Source organism: Alligator sinensis, unplaced genomic scaffold (genome assembly GCF_000455745.1).
Source record: "Alligator sinensis unplaced genomic scaffold, ASM45574v1 scaffold740_1, whole genome shotgun sequence".
In the NCBI taxonomy this organism is placed as follows: domain Eukaryota; kingdom Metazoa; phylum Chordata; order Crocodylia; family Alligatoridae; genus Alligator; species Alligator sinensis.
In genome coordinates, this window is record NW_005841964.1 from 2,014,255 (window position 1) to 2,029,445 (window position 15,191).

A 15,191-nucleotide genomic window follows, 5' to 3' on the forward strand; every position below is an offset into this window, starting at 1 on the left:
GTGCTGGGGGGGGTGAGAGAGAGAGAGAGAGAGAGAGAGAGAGAGAGAGAGAACGAGCATGTGAGAGCATCACACACACACAAACCCATGAGTTCAGCAATACCCCTGCTTTGCCCTCCTCTGCCCCCATGCCTCCCCTCTCCCCACTGTGCTGTTGTACCCCAGGCCTCACTGCAGCTCCCACCCCAGCCACCAAGCTCCTCACCCCACAAATACAGCCTGTCCCTGCTTCACTGCCTCTTTATGCCCCCCACCCCCAGCATCTCTCCAGACACCCCTTCTAGCAATGGTTTGATACTCCTCCCTCCCAGGTATAGTACCACCCTATACTGCCTGCTTTGCCCCTCCATCCACACACTATCTCCTGGGACCAATGAGCTCCTCCTCACCTCACCATGCCCTAACAATGCAGCTCTCACTGGGTACCTCTGTGCCTCCCTATTGCTTTAGCACCTCATCCTCAAGTAATTCACCCACAAACACACTTCTTGCTTCACCAGGTACCTCCATGCATGTTGCCCTAGCCCAGTGATTCTCAACCAGGGAGATGAGGCACCCTGGGGTGCCCTGAGATCCTTTCAAGGGTGCTGTAGGGCACCATGCTGTGTTAGCACTGTTAGATGTACAAACATGATTCACATCATAAACCCAGAGTTTTAAAACAGGAATCCATACCATTAAAAACATTCTGACCTGCTGTGGTGTTTTTGAGTTCTTTGCAACAGAAGAAATGCCCCGTAACATTTCTGTAGCCAAAAAAACAAATGAAACTTAAGAGCTGGCATTTTCTGTGGGGTTCCTCAAGTCTATCTAAGGATGCCTAAAGTTTATAAAGGTTAAGAAACACTGCCCTATCTTGATTGCTCCCTACACAGGTTCCCCTTACTACACCAGCTAACCTCTCCAGCCTCACCTGCCACAGTACTAACATGCACCACATGCTTGCACTTCCACACACTACCCCATGGCATCACTGAACCCCACTACATCACAGGTGCTTTCCACCCACTCGGCTGCCTGCAGGTACGTGCTCATTTTGCTGGGCAAGTGTAGTGGGTGGAAGGCAGCTGAGAGCTGGAGCTGGAACCCTGCCTGCTGGAGCAAGAGCCACTGAAGCTTCCTCCTCGCCCAAAGCAGTAAAGCAAGAGCAGGGGCAGGAGGAGTCACCGCTGGAGGCAAGGGGAGCTGAGTAGCATCAGGACAGCTGCAGCTGCGCTGGGAACAGCTGGACAGGACTGGGGCTGGAAGATAGGTGACTGATGACTGCCCTGGGTGGGGCTAAGCCCCATATGGAGCAACACAGGGTCAGCTGAGGGCCAGATCCAATCATTTGGCAGGTGTACCCTGCAGGCCAAATCCAGTCCATTGGCAGGCTAGATCTGGCCAGAGGCTCTATTTTTGCCTACTTTTGAGCGACATCAGGACACTGAGCAATTTGGTCTGGCCTTTGGACTGTCTTAACGGTCTAAAGGAGAGATGATAGATCTAGGGCAGCCTCCACTCCTCCATACTCCTGCCTAGACATATGCACTGAAAGTCTTGGTGTGATCTATACTAGCCAAAAATGAAAATGTAACTCGCATGCTGGAATGTTCAAGCTCTGACCCTTGGGTCTGATTCAGACTCAGACTTAAAGAAAACGGCACTGCTAAACCATAAATTGGTTACACTCAGAATTGACATTATCAGAATCTTGGCTCTTAGATACAGGTTCTATCCAAGAGAATGATTACATTATATTCTGGCCTGCAAATCCAGCAGGAGAAAGGAGCAAGCAGGGAGTAGACTCTGGTATTAGTAACAGCTTCCTATCCCTCTGTGAAAGCCTCATTGCTGTATCTGTTCAATTCATGACACTCAGCATGCCTACACAGAACACCTTCAATCACATTGTTTAAGTGGTTATGCACTTACCCTTCAAGCTAGCAGCGAAGACAAGAATATTTTCTACCAACAGCTTGAAGAAGAGATTGAGAAAACTCACAGAAATGAGATCATTCTAATACTCGGCAACTTCAATGCAAGAGTTAGATGTAATTTTAAGAATTGGCCTGGTATTGTGGGCAATTACAGAATTGGTAGGATTAATGTAAATGGGCAGCGAGTGTTAGAACTTTGTGCAAGTCAAAACCTGTGTTACTAACATCTGCTTCACTGGCAAATCACAAGAAGGACATTGTGGAAGGATACAAGATCAGTTAGATCTTGTACTGACCAAGTATAGCCACCTGAAAGAAATTCTGCATATGAGGTCTTATCTCAGCACTGACTGTGATACTGACCATGCCTTTCATAGATTCATAGATGTCATACATGTTCAATCCATGTCAAAAAGATCCACCATTGCAAGACTACCAGTCACTCTCAGATAGGTATCAGCCAAACCAAAGACAGAAAAATGCAGACTATTCAATGAAAAAGTTGCAAACGCAAGTTTACCTAACAACTCAGCCACTGAGGCTTGGGAAGGCTTAAAAGCGAACATGTACAGTGCTGCTATAATAATATTTGGCAAAACAGTGCAAGAAAAATGCAGACTATTCAATGAAAAAGTTGCAAACGCAAGTTTACCTAACAACTCAGCCACTGAGGCTTGGGAAGGCTTAAAAGCGAACATGTACAGTGCTGCTATAATAATATTTGGCAAAACAGTGCAAGAAAAATGCAGACTGGTTTGAAGAGCACTCTGAAACCCTTCTACCACTGGTTGAGAACAAAAGGACAGCATTAACCAACTATAAGGAATCTCCCAAGACCATAACCCTAGAAAATCTGAGAAAGGCATGAAGAGAAATGCAAAAGGAGGCTAAGAGGTGTGCCCAAGATTTTTGGCTAAAACTCTGTGATGACATTCAGGAAGCAACTGATACAAGCGATAGCCACAGAATGTACGAAGGCATCAAATGAGCAAGTGGTCCAATCGAGAAGAAAACAACTCTGCTGAAAGACTTAAATAGAAATGTCTTTACTGATAAACAAAAACAACTTGAGAGTTGGATTGCACATTATAGAATTATATACTCTAGTAAGATGAAATCTAATACAAAAAGCTTGGAGGATTACCACGGTTTGAAGTTACGATGGATTTAGACAAGCCTACATTAGCAGAAAGTCATTAAATCAATTCCTGGGAACAAGGCACTTGGAACAGTCTGGAAATGACTGTTTGCCTACTGAAATGTACAAATGTGCCAATGACGAATTACTTCAAAAGTTTCATAAAGATATGCTGCTCTGTTGGAAAGAGGCAGTGGTACCACAAGATTTCAAAGATACTCAGTTTGTACAATTATACATAAACAAAAGAGGATAAAACCAACTATGACAACTGTAGAGGTATCTCCCTGTAGAACATAGTCAGAAAAATTGTCACTTGCATCATGCTCTCTAGTCTGCAATCTCTAGGTGAAAGAATCTATCCTGAAAGGCAATGTGGCTTTTGCTCTACCATTGATGAGATATTTTTGGTCAAACAACTGCAAGGAGAAGTGTGGAGAAAAACGAATACCAGTGTGCATAGCCTTCACTGATCCAACGATAGCCTTCATACAGTCAACAGACAAGACATCAACAGTACATCAACAAACAGGGGTATGTCTTAGCTCCCATGCTTTTTAATGTTTACATTTCTGCTGCTTCATGCATTCAAGGGCAGTAACGATAGCCTTTATCGTCTAACCAGATTAGATAGAGGTTTGTTCAATATCACAAGATTTAGAGTGAAAGCCAAGGTGAAAGAACTGGTTCTGAGAGACTTCCTGTTTGGTTATGATACGGCCTTGGGTGTCCACAGTGAATCTTCCCCACTAAATCCCTTGGGCAGATTTTCTGAATCGTGCAAGAGCTTCAGGATAGCAATTAGTTTCAAGAAGACTGTTATCATGTACCAAGGGGCGAAAGAACTGATACCCGACATCATTCTGAAGGATAAATCTCGGTGTTATTGAAAGTGTTTGCTACTTGGAATCTACAATCAGCCTTGACCTTCAGACTGAACTAACAGAATCAAAAAAGCAGCTAAGAATTTTGTCTATTACAGAAACATGCATGGAATAACAGAAAACTATCAGCTAAGGTGAAGATGCAAATCTACAGGACTTGTGAGCTGTCATCCCTGCTTTAGAGTTCAGAAACGTGGACTACATATGCTAAGTATATCAAAAGACTGAACAGCTTCCACATGAGATGTCTGCAGAAGAGCCTGAAAATAAAGCGGGAAGAAAGAATACCAAACGCAGAGGTGCTGAAGTGACAGGACTGACACATTTAGATGCCCCTATCAAGAGGAGGTTGTGATGGATCAGCTATGACAGAATAATGGAAGAAAACTGTATCGCCAAGAATATTTTGTATAGTGAGATTCAAGATGGCTCTAGAAACCAGGTCACCCTCTACAGAGGTACCACGATGCATGCAAAAATGGTATAAAAATCATTCAACATCAGCACAGAAAGCTGGGAGGAGTGTGCAGAATCCTATGTGATCCAGAGGGAATATCTGACACTGGGTGCAGCTCAATATGAAGAAGTTTTCATCCAGAGCATGGAAGCAAAACGAGAAAAAAGAAAGCAGCATGCTCTTAACTTGTACTCCAACTAAGACAACATATGGATCTGCGAGACTTGCAACAAGCAGCGTCGCTCTCAAACTGGGCTTGGCAGCCACAAATGGATTCATCAGGAATCCAATTAAACCACTTACATGTACACCATGATCCAGAGAATCAATAGTTGCCTACTAGATATTCATAACACAGCGGTCTATGCCTACAACAAAAAAGATATTTTTGCTTCTGAATTTCCCAACAAGAGGTCCTCAACGAATGCTGCTATCTACATTGTTCTTCAGTAGATGTCATACCTTTTATTAGACCAACTAAAAAGCTGGAAAGATTGTTCCAATTTGAAGGGTGTTTGTGCCCGCAAGCTTGCACAAAACAATCTTTCCAACTATTTAGTTGGTCTAATTAAAGAGATCACGTTGACCCAAAGAACCTCGTCTGCCTGTCCTTAGACCAACACAAGCACAAGCATACGTGTGCCCCTGGATCTGCTCAGGACAGGGTGGCCTGCAGGCTCGGGCCAGGGTTGCGTGCAGGGTGGATGGTGGTGCTAGGAGGGGGAATTAGGGGGGGGCCCCCCACGGGAAATTTTGGGGAGGCTACAAACCTCCTGTAGCCCCTTCCCAGAGCTGTCACTATGTGCTCTGAGCACAGCCCAGTGCAGCCCCCACTGGGAAGAGCTCAGCCCACAGCTGTAGTCCACACGCATCCTGTGTACAGATCCGGGACACATGCCTCTCCCCCATGCCCTCCCAGGGTGTGTGCAGAAGTGGGAGCTCCTCCATGAGCTGAGGCTCCATCCCGTGCCTCGCCCCAGCTGGGCAGCGCCTGCCCCAGCCCCACTCCCTCCTTCACTGCAGGGGCCTTGATCTGCTCCTGCCTCCACCCCTTTCCCCTCCTTCCACCACAACAGACTTACCAGTTGGATGCAGCTCTCCATGCTGCCAGGCTGTGCTTCTTGTCACCTACATATTGCATTGCAGCTGCACGCATGCACAGGGCATTTATTGGCCAAATTTTTGTCACTTTTGCCTGGAGTGGCCAATTTCCGATAGTCAATTTTCTTTATGTTGGTACCGATGCAATATCAGACCAATGTATCGGTGCACCTCTAATAGAAACTTAACCTCTTTAGAAAACATGAAATCGAGTTCCTCCTAGGTATCACTGAACTATATACATCGTTATTTTGTCAACTCAAACATTTCAAAAACAAAAAGCCAACTTCCTATAAAACTGGTACTCTTTTTGATGCTGTATTGAGGACTGACTCCATTTTTATAACATCCAGTCTACTCAGAGATCACTAGACTGAAGGCAATCATAGCTGAATAAAAAACAATAACGTCTAAAATGTCCATGATTTCAATGCCTTAGAACAACATAAAATATTAATGTCAGAAAGGTTTTTCATTCAAAGATGTTCTTAAGACATATGAGAAAGGAAGCCAGCTCCCAAGGATCTTCGAGATTAATTCCTGATCTTCAACGCATCTAACATGGCAGTTCTACTACACAGAACATATGCAGATCTTTAAGCTGCATATTTCTGTCCTGCACTGCCATAAGGATACCGAGGCCAGGAAAGAGCTCGAGTGACTAAGTTTTCATCTTATGCACACAGTGTGATTTTAAAGCAACTGTTGTTAAATCAGACTCGGCATAGACATGATTCAATTTGTTAAATGGTTATTAAACCATGTTTAAGTAGGCATATCCAGGCTGCATTTTGTGCTGGTCTCAGTAAATCTGTTTTAAGTGGATTTGAGAACTGCATCTTGGAATAAGGGCAAAGTCTAGCATGTTCCAAGGATGACATCAGGAGCTGTTTTGGTATCTGTCCAGGCTGCCAAGCTGAGGGACATAGTTAGCCCTGTTAGTCTGAAGTCAAACAGAAGTCCGGGTAGATTTGCACCTTATACGGACCAGTAGTTCCCACCCTCCTTAGACTGGAGGTGCCCCTTCCTTGGACTGGAGACACCCCTCCACAATGTCTGTGAATTGAGTGTGCCCCATTTCAGGACCCAATTGATTTATTACAGTGGTCACCTCCTTGCAGAGGGGCCAGGCAGAAAGACACACATGGGTGCACTGATGCACACAACCAGACACACAGACACACACAGAACCAGTCACAGGCACTCATGTGCGCAGACATAACCAGATGTGCGCAAACACAGGGAACCAGACACGGGCACACAAACACACAGAGAAGCAGACACCCATGCAAACGCGCACACACACATAAATGTTGTGTTCCTCCTGGGGCTGGGGGGGCACGTTGACTGCCCGCAGGCAGTGGCAGCATTGTTGGTGGCAGGGGCATGGTGGCAGGGAGCTCCCACAGGTGGCTGCAGCAGTGTCGGGGGTGAGGGGGGCGGTGAGCGGGGACCGCCCGCAGGCGCCACTGGTAGTGTCGGCAGCAGCCCATCTCCGGGGGGGCGGGTGCGTGTGCACCCCCTACGCGTCGCCAATGCACAGGCACACAAACCCAGACCCGCACACAAACCCGGAGAACCACCCACACGCACACAAAACCAGACACAGATACGCAGAGGACCAAACATACACTCGCAAACACACGCGCGCCCATGCTCAGAACCAGACGCGTGTGGAGGCGCGCGCACCCCACCACACGCGCGCGCCGGGCTGCAGGGCCGCAGGACAAAGCTGGCCCCGACCGAGGATGCCCTGGGCCGGGGAGGGAAGGGGAGGGGGGACCCCGCGCTAAGCCTGCCGGGCGGGGCCTCCTGCCGGGAAGGGGGCGGCGCAACAGGGTGCGGGGGGATGTAGCCCCGGCCCCGCTGCTCTCACCTCGGGCTCTCCTCGGCCAAGCGGCTCCGAAGCAGCTGCGAGGATCCCGCTGGGGGGGCGGGGCGGCGTTTCTCCGCCTTCGGGCGCCTGCAGGCGCAGAGGAGTGGGCGTGGTGTAGGGAGAGCCTCGGGCTGCACGGCGAAGGCTTTGGAAGGCTCTGAAGTCGCAGCCGGGGGTGGAGGGTGCTTGTTGGTCACAGCGCCACATATGGCTCCTGGCCGATTCACGCGGGTTTGGAAATGATTTGGCTGATTTGGCTCGGGACACGAAAAGTTTTCCATTAAAAAAAAAACAAAAAGTGGAGGGTGCACCCCTGTGCAATGCACTGTGGACAAGGTGCCCTACAAGTCCAGCAATTAGCGGGAGGATTTTGGTTGCCTTCTTGACAGAAATGGGGTGGGCTCCTCCCTACCTTGCTCCTGTGGCCATTGACTAAGGGCAAGTGAGACTCGGGGGCATCCAAACCGTAAACAGCCAGGCTTGGGCCTGCACCTACAATGCCCGCCAATGGAGTTGGGCATGAATGCCACATGCCTCCAGAGGCTGGGGGGCACAGCGACCGCCTGCAGGCAGCAGGGACGTGTTGGCAGCAACCGGGAAGCTCCCACAGGCAGCCGCCGCGGGGGGGCAGGCCAAGCAGAGAGCTCCTGCGGGTGGCCGCAGCTGTGTTGGCAGGGGGCGGGGGATGGCAAGCACCAACAGCCCACAGGCACCACTGGCAGCATCAACGGCACTTTTTGCAGGGGGTGCACCGCCAGTCTCAGGGTGCATGTGCAACCCCTATGCGTCACCAGTGGGTTTGGGAGTACTGTATCTGAAACACCAGGCTGAAAAGTTTGGGTTGAAGGATAGTTGCTAGTTGTAGTGCCACATGGATGTTTGAATGATTGAGTTTTGCTCAGTCAACAGGATTTGGAACTGATTTGGCTAATTTGACCTGGAAAACAAAAAATTCCCCCCACTCCCACCCCAAAAAATGTGTGCCGCCAGGCAGCAGAGGGTGGGACCCTGGGGTGGGGGGCGGCCTTGCTTGGGCCTCATGCAGGAGCTGGGCTGAGCTCTGTTGTTGCTGGAGCGCCCGTCATTTGGCCTGTGGTGGAAGCCAGGACTTGTGGGCGAATCTTCCCTTCTGTTGCAGGTGTTGATGGGTGCCCAGGATGCAAGGATCAAGGTGCTTCTTGTAGAAAGACAAAGCAGCAGCAATACGAGGAGGACAAGCAGAGTCTGCAGATTTCATAGATTTTCATGGAGATTCAGGCAGGAAGGGACCCCAAAGGACCATCGAGTCCAGCCCCATGCCCCAGGGGCAGGAAGTCAGCAGGGATCATAGGATCCCAGCAAGATAAACATCCAAATGTATCTTGAAGGTGTTCAAAGTGGGTGCTTGAACCACCTTCGGCAGCAGTCTATTCCAAACCTTGGGGGCTTGGACAGTAAAGAAGTTCTTCTTTATGTCCAGCCTGAATCGGTCGCAGCAGAGTTTGCAACTGTTCGATCTTGTCATCCCTTGGGGCGCTCTGGTGAACAGACATTCCCCCAGATCCTGGTGAACATCCTTGATAAACTTATAGGTGGCCACCAGATCACCCCTGAGCCCAGAGTCCCATGGCTCTCAGCCTCTCATCGTAAGGTCTGTTTTCCTGACCTCTGATCATGTGCGTGGCTCTCCTCTGGACTCTCTCAAGCTTTTCCACATCCTTTTTGAATCATGGAGCCCAAAACTGGACGCAGTACTCCAGCTGCGGCCTCACCAAGGCCGAGTACAAGGGGAGAATGACGTCCTGGGATTTGCTTGAGAAGCATCTATGGATGCAAGCCAGCGTTTTGCTCACTTTACTAGCTGCAGCATCACAGTGAAGGCTCATGTTCATCTTGTGGTCAATCATGACCCCCAAGTCCCTTTCATCTGTAGTGCTAACCAGTATAGCACTGTCAAGCCTATAAGCATGCTGCAGGTTTTTCCTCCCAAATGGAGAACCTTGCATTTTTCAGTGTTAAACACCATCAGATTCTCATCCGCCCATTTCATGAGCCTGTCGAGATCTGCCTGGATCACCCTCCTGTCCTCAGGTGTGGATGCTTTACCCCAGAGTTTGGTGTCGTCGGCAAACTTGGCCAGCCCGCTTCTGATACTAATGTCTGCATCATTGATGAAGATGTTAAAAAGTATAGGCCCTAAGACAGAGCCCTGGGGGACCCCACTGGTCACAGCGCACCACAACAATTGACTTCCATCAACCACCACCCTCTGGGTCTGACCGCGGAGCCAATTCCCCAACCAGCGGATTGTGGCAAAGCTGAGGCCACAGTTAGCTAGTTTTGCCAAGAGGTGATCATAGGAGACCAGCTGGAAGACTTTTTGAAAGTAAAGATATATAACATCAATCTCTTCCCCCTTGTCCAGGTGATAGGTCACCTGGTCGTAAAAGGAAATGAGATTGGTCAGGCAAGACCTACCCGCAACAAACCCGTGCTAGATATCCATAAGAATATTGCCATCAGCTAGTCTGTTAAGGATGGGCTCTTTGATAATCTTTTCCAAGACCTTCCCTGGGATAGAGGTCAGGCTGATGGGCCTGTAGTTTGCCGGATCTACTTTCCTCCCTTTCTTGAAGATGTAGGCACCCATGTAGGCACCACATTGGCTTTCTTCCAATCTTCAGGCACTTCACCAGAGCACCAGGAGCTCTCGAAGATCTGTGCCAGGAGCTGAGCTATGATGCTGGCCAGCTCCTTGAGTACCCTTGGGTGTAAACTGTCAGGGCCAGCTGACTTGAAGGTATCCAGGCTGTCAAGGTGTTCCTTCACAAGGTCAGCTTCAATGGAGGGTAAGGAATCTCCCTCACTCGGGCCTCCCTGACCCACAGTGGGCAGGGGTGTCCCATGGGACTGGTGAAAAACTGACGCAAAATACCCATTTAGCAAGTTTTCTTTTTCATGGGCATCGGTTGTCCATTCTGGTTTATCAGGGGTCCAGTGTTGCCCTTGCTTTTCCTCCAGCTCCCCACATACCTAAAAAAGGACTTTATTGTCTTTGATATTTGTAGCTAGCTGGAGTTCCGTCGCAGCCTTGGCTTTCCTGGTTTGCTCTCTGCAGGTCCGGACCAGAGCAGAATATTCCTCCTTGGTGGTGGTCCCAGTCCTCCATCTTTTGTAGGTCTTCCTTTTAAAATGCAGGAGGTCCGCTAGTTCCCTGGAGAGCCAAGGGGGCTGCTGTGCCCTTTTGCTGCCTTTCCTCTGAGACAGGATAGACTTTGCTTGCGCATCCAGATTTGCTCCCTTGAGGAGTAACCACTTGTATTGAACTCCCCTCCCCTTTTAGTTGTGGCCCCTTAGGGCCTCACTGACAAGCCTCCTTAGCTTGTCAAAGTCAGCTTTCCTGAAGTCGAGGATTTCTGTATTACTGCCTGACTTGCCAGGTTTACAGTGGATGGTGAAGGTGATCAGCTCGTGGTCACTGTCACCCAGCTTCCCTTCGATCTATAGGTTGCTGATTAGGTCGTCCCCAGTTGCCAGTACCAAATCAAGCAGCGCTTTACCTCTCATCGGCCCGTAGACTTCCTGTGTCAGAAGTCATCCACACACGAGAGAAAGCTTTGTGACTGCTCGGATTTAGCTGAGCGCTCCTCCCACGAGATGTCTGGGTAGTTAAAGTCTCCCATGACAACCATACACTGGGAGTGCACGACCTCAGCCAGTTCCCTGGCAAACTCCTGGTCAAGGTCTTGACCCTGGGTATGGGGTCTGTAGTAGACACCCACCATAGTATCCCCTGTGCCGTGTTCCCCACAGATTTTAACCCAGAGGGTCTCAAGTTGTCCACCATGGGTGCCAATGTCGGCTTGCAGGGATGTGTAGCTTTCCTTGACATACAGAGCTACACCCCTGCCCCTTTTGTCCACTGGATCCCTCCTGTACAGGGTATAGCTATCTATACCTGTGGCCCAGTCATGGGTGGAGTCCCACCAGGTCTCTGTTATCCCTATGACATCATCGTTATTTGTGTTTAGCAGGAGGACAAATTCCTCCTGTTCGTTCCCCAAGCTCCTGGCATTTGTGTATAGGCACACAAGTGTCCTGTTGGGGGCCCTAGTATTGCCTACAGTTCATTCCAGGGCTGGGGCAGGGGTGGGATCCCTTAAGTGCCTTGGCCTGCTGTCTTTGCAAGGGTTGCTCAGCGGGCCAGCAGTGGCAGTAGTCCCCCCATCCCCCGGTGGGCTTAGTTTAAAGCCTGGTGGAGCAGGTCAGCCAGTCTGGCTGAGAAGAGCCTCCTCCCCAAATCAAGAGCCTGCAAAGCAAAGAGTTGTTGGTTGTAACCGTGTTGGTCTGAGGACACAGGTAGGCACAGTTCTTTGGGAAGGTGTGATATCTTTTATTAGACTAACTAAAGTGTTGGAAAAATTGTTCTTTGCAAGTTCTCGGGCACAAATGCCCTCCCTCAGACATAGGGAAAGTCTGGGCCCGAAGAAGGACATTTGTGCCTGAAAGTTTGCAAAGAACAATTTTCCCGACTATTTAGTTGGTCTAATAAAAAATATCACATCTACACATCTACCCAAATTGCTTTGCCTGCAAAGCAAAATGAGTTCCTCTATCTCCTCCCTTATTGCTAATAGCAGTGCAAATTCGCATGACAGCAGGGAGCAGATGCTGGCACCAGTGGCGCTCCCTGCCTGCTGGGAGCCTTTTGAAAGCCCAGGTCTAATTTAATCATTCACAGCCCAGTCCACAGGCTCGATCTCTGTAGTTGGATGGTATGAGTAATTGGAGCATCTTTGTCATCTTGCTTCAGAGGGCTCTGACCAGTGCGCAGTCCATTTCTGTGCCCACAGCTTGGGCGCACAGTACTTCTTGCCTATCCCAACCACTGGAGCCTTTTGTCCAAACTCCCTCACAAAATGAAATCTAAAGACTATTAATGGGGGCCCAAATCTGGCCCACTCTGTTCTGCTGCCTCTGGTTTGTTTGCAGTGCAAACTTCTGACAAAGATTGGCAGACCCCAAACTACACCAGGCTCCACCAAAATTCAACAAAACTCAGAGTCCAAAGTAGAAGATAAACCTAAAGAAAAGCATCAGCCACTCTAACCACAACCAAAATGTCAGGATGGAATCTACACAGACACATTGTGAGTACGTGTAAATGCCCTCATGACCCTTTTTAGCAGAGTCATCCTGCCAGCAGTTGCCAAAGTGTATTTTGTATGGAGACTGTTTATGGGTGCCTTGTCTGCCTATGTCCTTAGACCAACATGGCCATAACCTACACCCCTGTATAGATGTATATCTTAGTTTTCCTTCCCCTTCCATTCTAGATGCATTTATGTGGCCTTAAAATTGTTGGGGTGGTATGCTGAGAATTGCAGTTTCCTGCAAGTTAATTTCTCTGTCATCTCTGTGAAATGAGAATTTTTAATGCACAGCGAGGCTAAGCAGAGAACTGCATCAACTAGCCAAGAGGAAATCACAAAGACAGGTATGTCTTTAAACCGATCCTATCCAGGGTTTACATCTTTGCCCATTGTTGCCCTTTGTTTGGGATTCAGAGTTCTGAATCTTCTGAAGGTAGGAGCTTCTGCCCTTGGGAGCCCGTTCCAGACCCTGGCCACTCTAACTGTGAAGAAGTTCTTCCTAATGTCCAGTCTAAATCTGCTCTCTGCTAGCTTGTGGCCATTATTTCTTGTAACCCCTGGGGGCGCCTTGGTGAATAAAACCTCACCCATTCCCTTCTGTGCCCTCGTGATGAACTTATAGGCAGCCACAAGGTCGCCTCTCAACCTTCTCTTGCAGAGGCTGAAAAGGTCCAGGTTCTCTAGTCTCTCCTCGTAGGGCTTGGACTGCAAGCCCTTAACCATACGAGTGGCCCTTCTCTGGACCCTCTCCAGGTTATCCGCATCCCTCTTGAAGTGTGGCGCCCAGAATTGCATGCAGTACTCCAACTGCGGTCTGACCAGCGCCCGATAGAGGGGAAGTATCACCTCCTTGGATCTATTCGTCATGCATCTGCTGATGCACGTTAAAGTGCCATTGGCTTTTCTGATGGCTTCGTCCCACTGCCGACTCATGTTCATCTTGGAGTCCACTAGGATCATTCCCTAGGCTGTAGGTGTGCTGGACATTTTTTCTCCCTAGGTGCAGCACTTTGCATTTCTCCTTGTTGAATTTCATTCTGTTGTTTTCTGCCCACTTGTCCAACCTGTCCAGGTCTGCTTGCAGTTGTTCCCTGCCCTCCGGCGTGTCCAGTTCTCCCCATAGCTTTGTGTCATCCTCAAACTTGGACAGAGTACATTTCACTCCCTCGTCCAAGTCGCTGATGAAGACATTAAAGAGTATCGGTCCAAGGACCGAGCCCTGCGGGACCCCACTGCCCACACCCTTCCAGGTCGAAACCGACACATCCACCACGATTTAAACTTGTGATCTATCAATTGGATAGCTCTGGGGCAGACCCTGAGCTGCCCAGCCCTGTCAAAACTGAGGCACCTCTGGGTCTGCTCAGAAATTAAACTGTAGATGCCACTGTGTTAAAAATGTAGACACCAATGGCCATGAAGCACTTCCAGGGTTAGATGGCAGTTGACTGGGGAGTGTCGAGGATGTAAACTAGCGTGGGTCAACTTTTTTGACAGATGTGCAACAAATTAAGCTTTGCACCCTACCCAAGTGCCACTCTTATTTTCTCCTCTGCTAGATCTGTTTTCTGCTCTGTGCTCCCTTCCCAATCTACTGCTCTGTCATTTGTTCTTTGCACCATCTCTCACTGTGTTGCCTGTCTCCTCCCAAATTCACCATACGCAGGCAGCCCATGCCGCCTATGCCACAGGTTGGCCACCCATGATTGAACCGAGAGGTTATCAACCTTTTTAGACTCAAGGAGCCACTCAGGAAGTGCCAGTTCTTAGCTTTCACTTGTTTCTTGACTATGGAAAAATATTAGAGACACTTTTCTGTTGGAAAGAACTCAGAAAGACTGCAGCAGGTCAGAATATTTTTCACACTCTGGATTCCTGTTTGAAATCTCTGGGTTTATCTTGTGAATTCTGTAGAGATGTTTTCACACCTAACGGTGCCAGTATTACATAGGACTCCACAACACCCTTGGAAGTTTCTTGCATCCCCCCGGCTGAGAATCACTGATCTAAACTTTGAGCTGAGGCACATAAGATCTTTTGTGGATCTAGTACTGAGCTCCATCCTCACCCGCTTCCTTTATTTCCTTACATTTTCCTTCATATTCTATGTACACTTCTGCACTCTAGTTAGTAGGTGTCATCATTCATCAGTCAACCATTTGGAGCAGATGTAGCAAAGCTACTCACCAGCATTTTGATACTGCGGGTATCAAATTATGCAGATGTGGCTAGTTTCAGTGACCTCTAGTGACTAAGTAAGAGCATTACCAGTTTGTTAAATTGTTTTGGGTTATCTGTTAGGGAAGGTATCCCCATTCTCTGACTTTGAAATGTTGAATATTTGTGCTCATTTTTTGTGGAGGACAAATATAATAAAAAGAATTTATTACATAATTGATTTTGTAGGTGGGAGTGGGGAAGTTTGTTTGCTTTTCTGGGGGAACTAAGTGAAGAAATAATTAAGGAATTATTTGTTAGGTTTGAAGTGGATATTTTCAGCTGGAGAACACTGGGAAAGATGGATTCTAAAGAAGCTGAGTAAGGGTTGTGGGTAGTTTGTGGTGGTATATAGGACTTTAGGGGCATGTCCAGACGAGCGCACAGGTACAGTATGTGGCACCACAGACTCATCCATGGTGCCTCATGCCACTCATGCAGGCATTCCCCACATTGCTAATTTGCAG

General features: G+C 48.5%; 1 protein-coding gene across 1 annotated transcript in view; it reads left to right on the plus strand.

Annotated features, from left to right (window-relative positions):
* The first annotated feature begins 2,483 nt into the window (after window positions 1-2,483).
* Window positions 2,484-15,191, plus strand: part of DNAJC3 (DnaJ heat shock protein family (Hsp40) member C3) — a 79,103-nt gene continuing 66,395 nt past the window's right edge. The window contains exons 1-2 of the mRNA XM_025200338.1: window positions 2,484-2,561; window positions 3,406-3,591. Of these exons, the coding sequence (XP_025056123.1) occupies window positions 2,484-2,561; window positions 3,406-3,591 (264 nt within the window). The remainder of the gene's footprint in view (window positions 2,562-3,405; window positions 3,592-15,191) is intronic.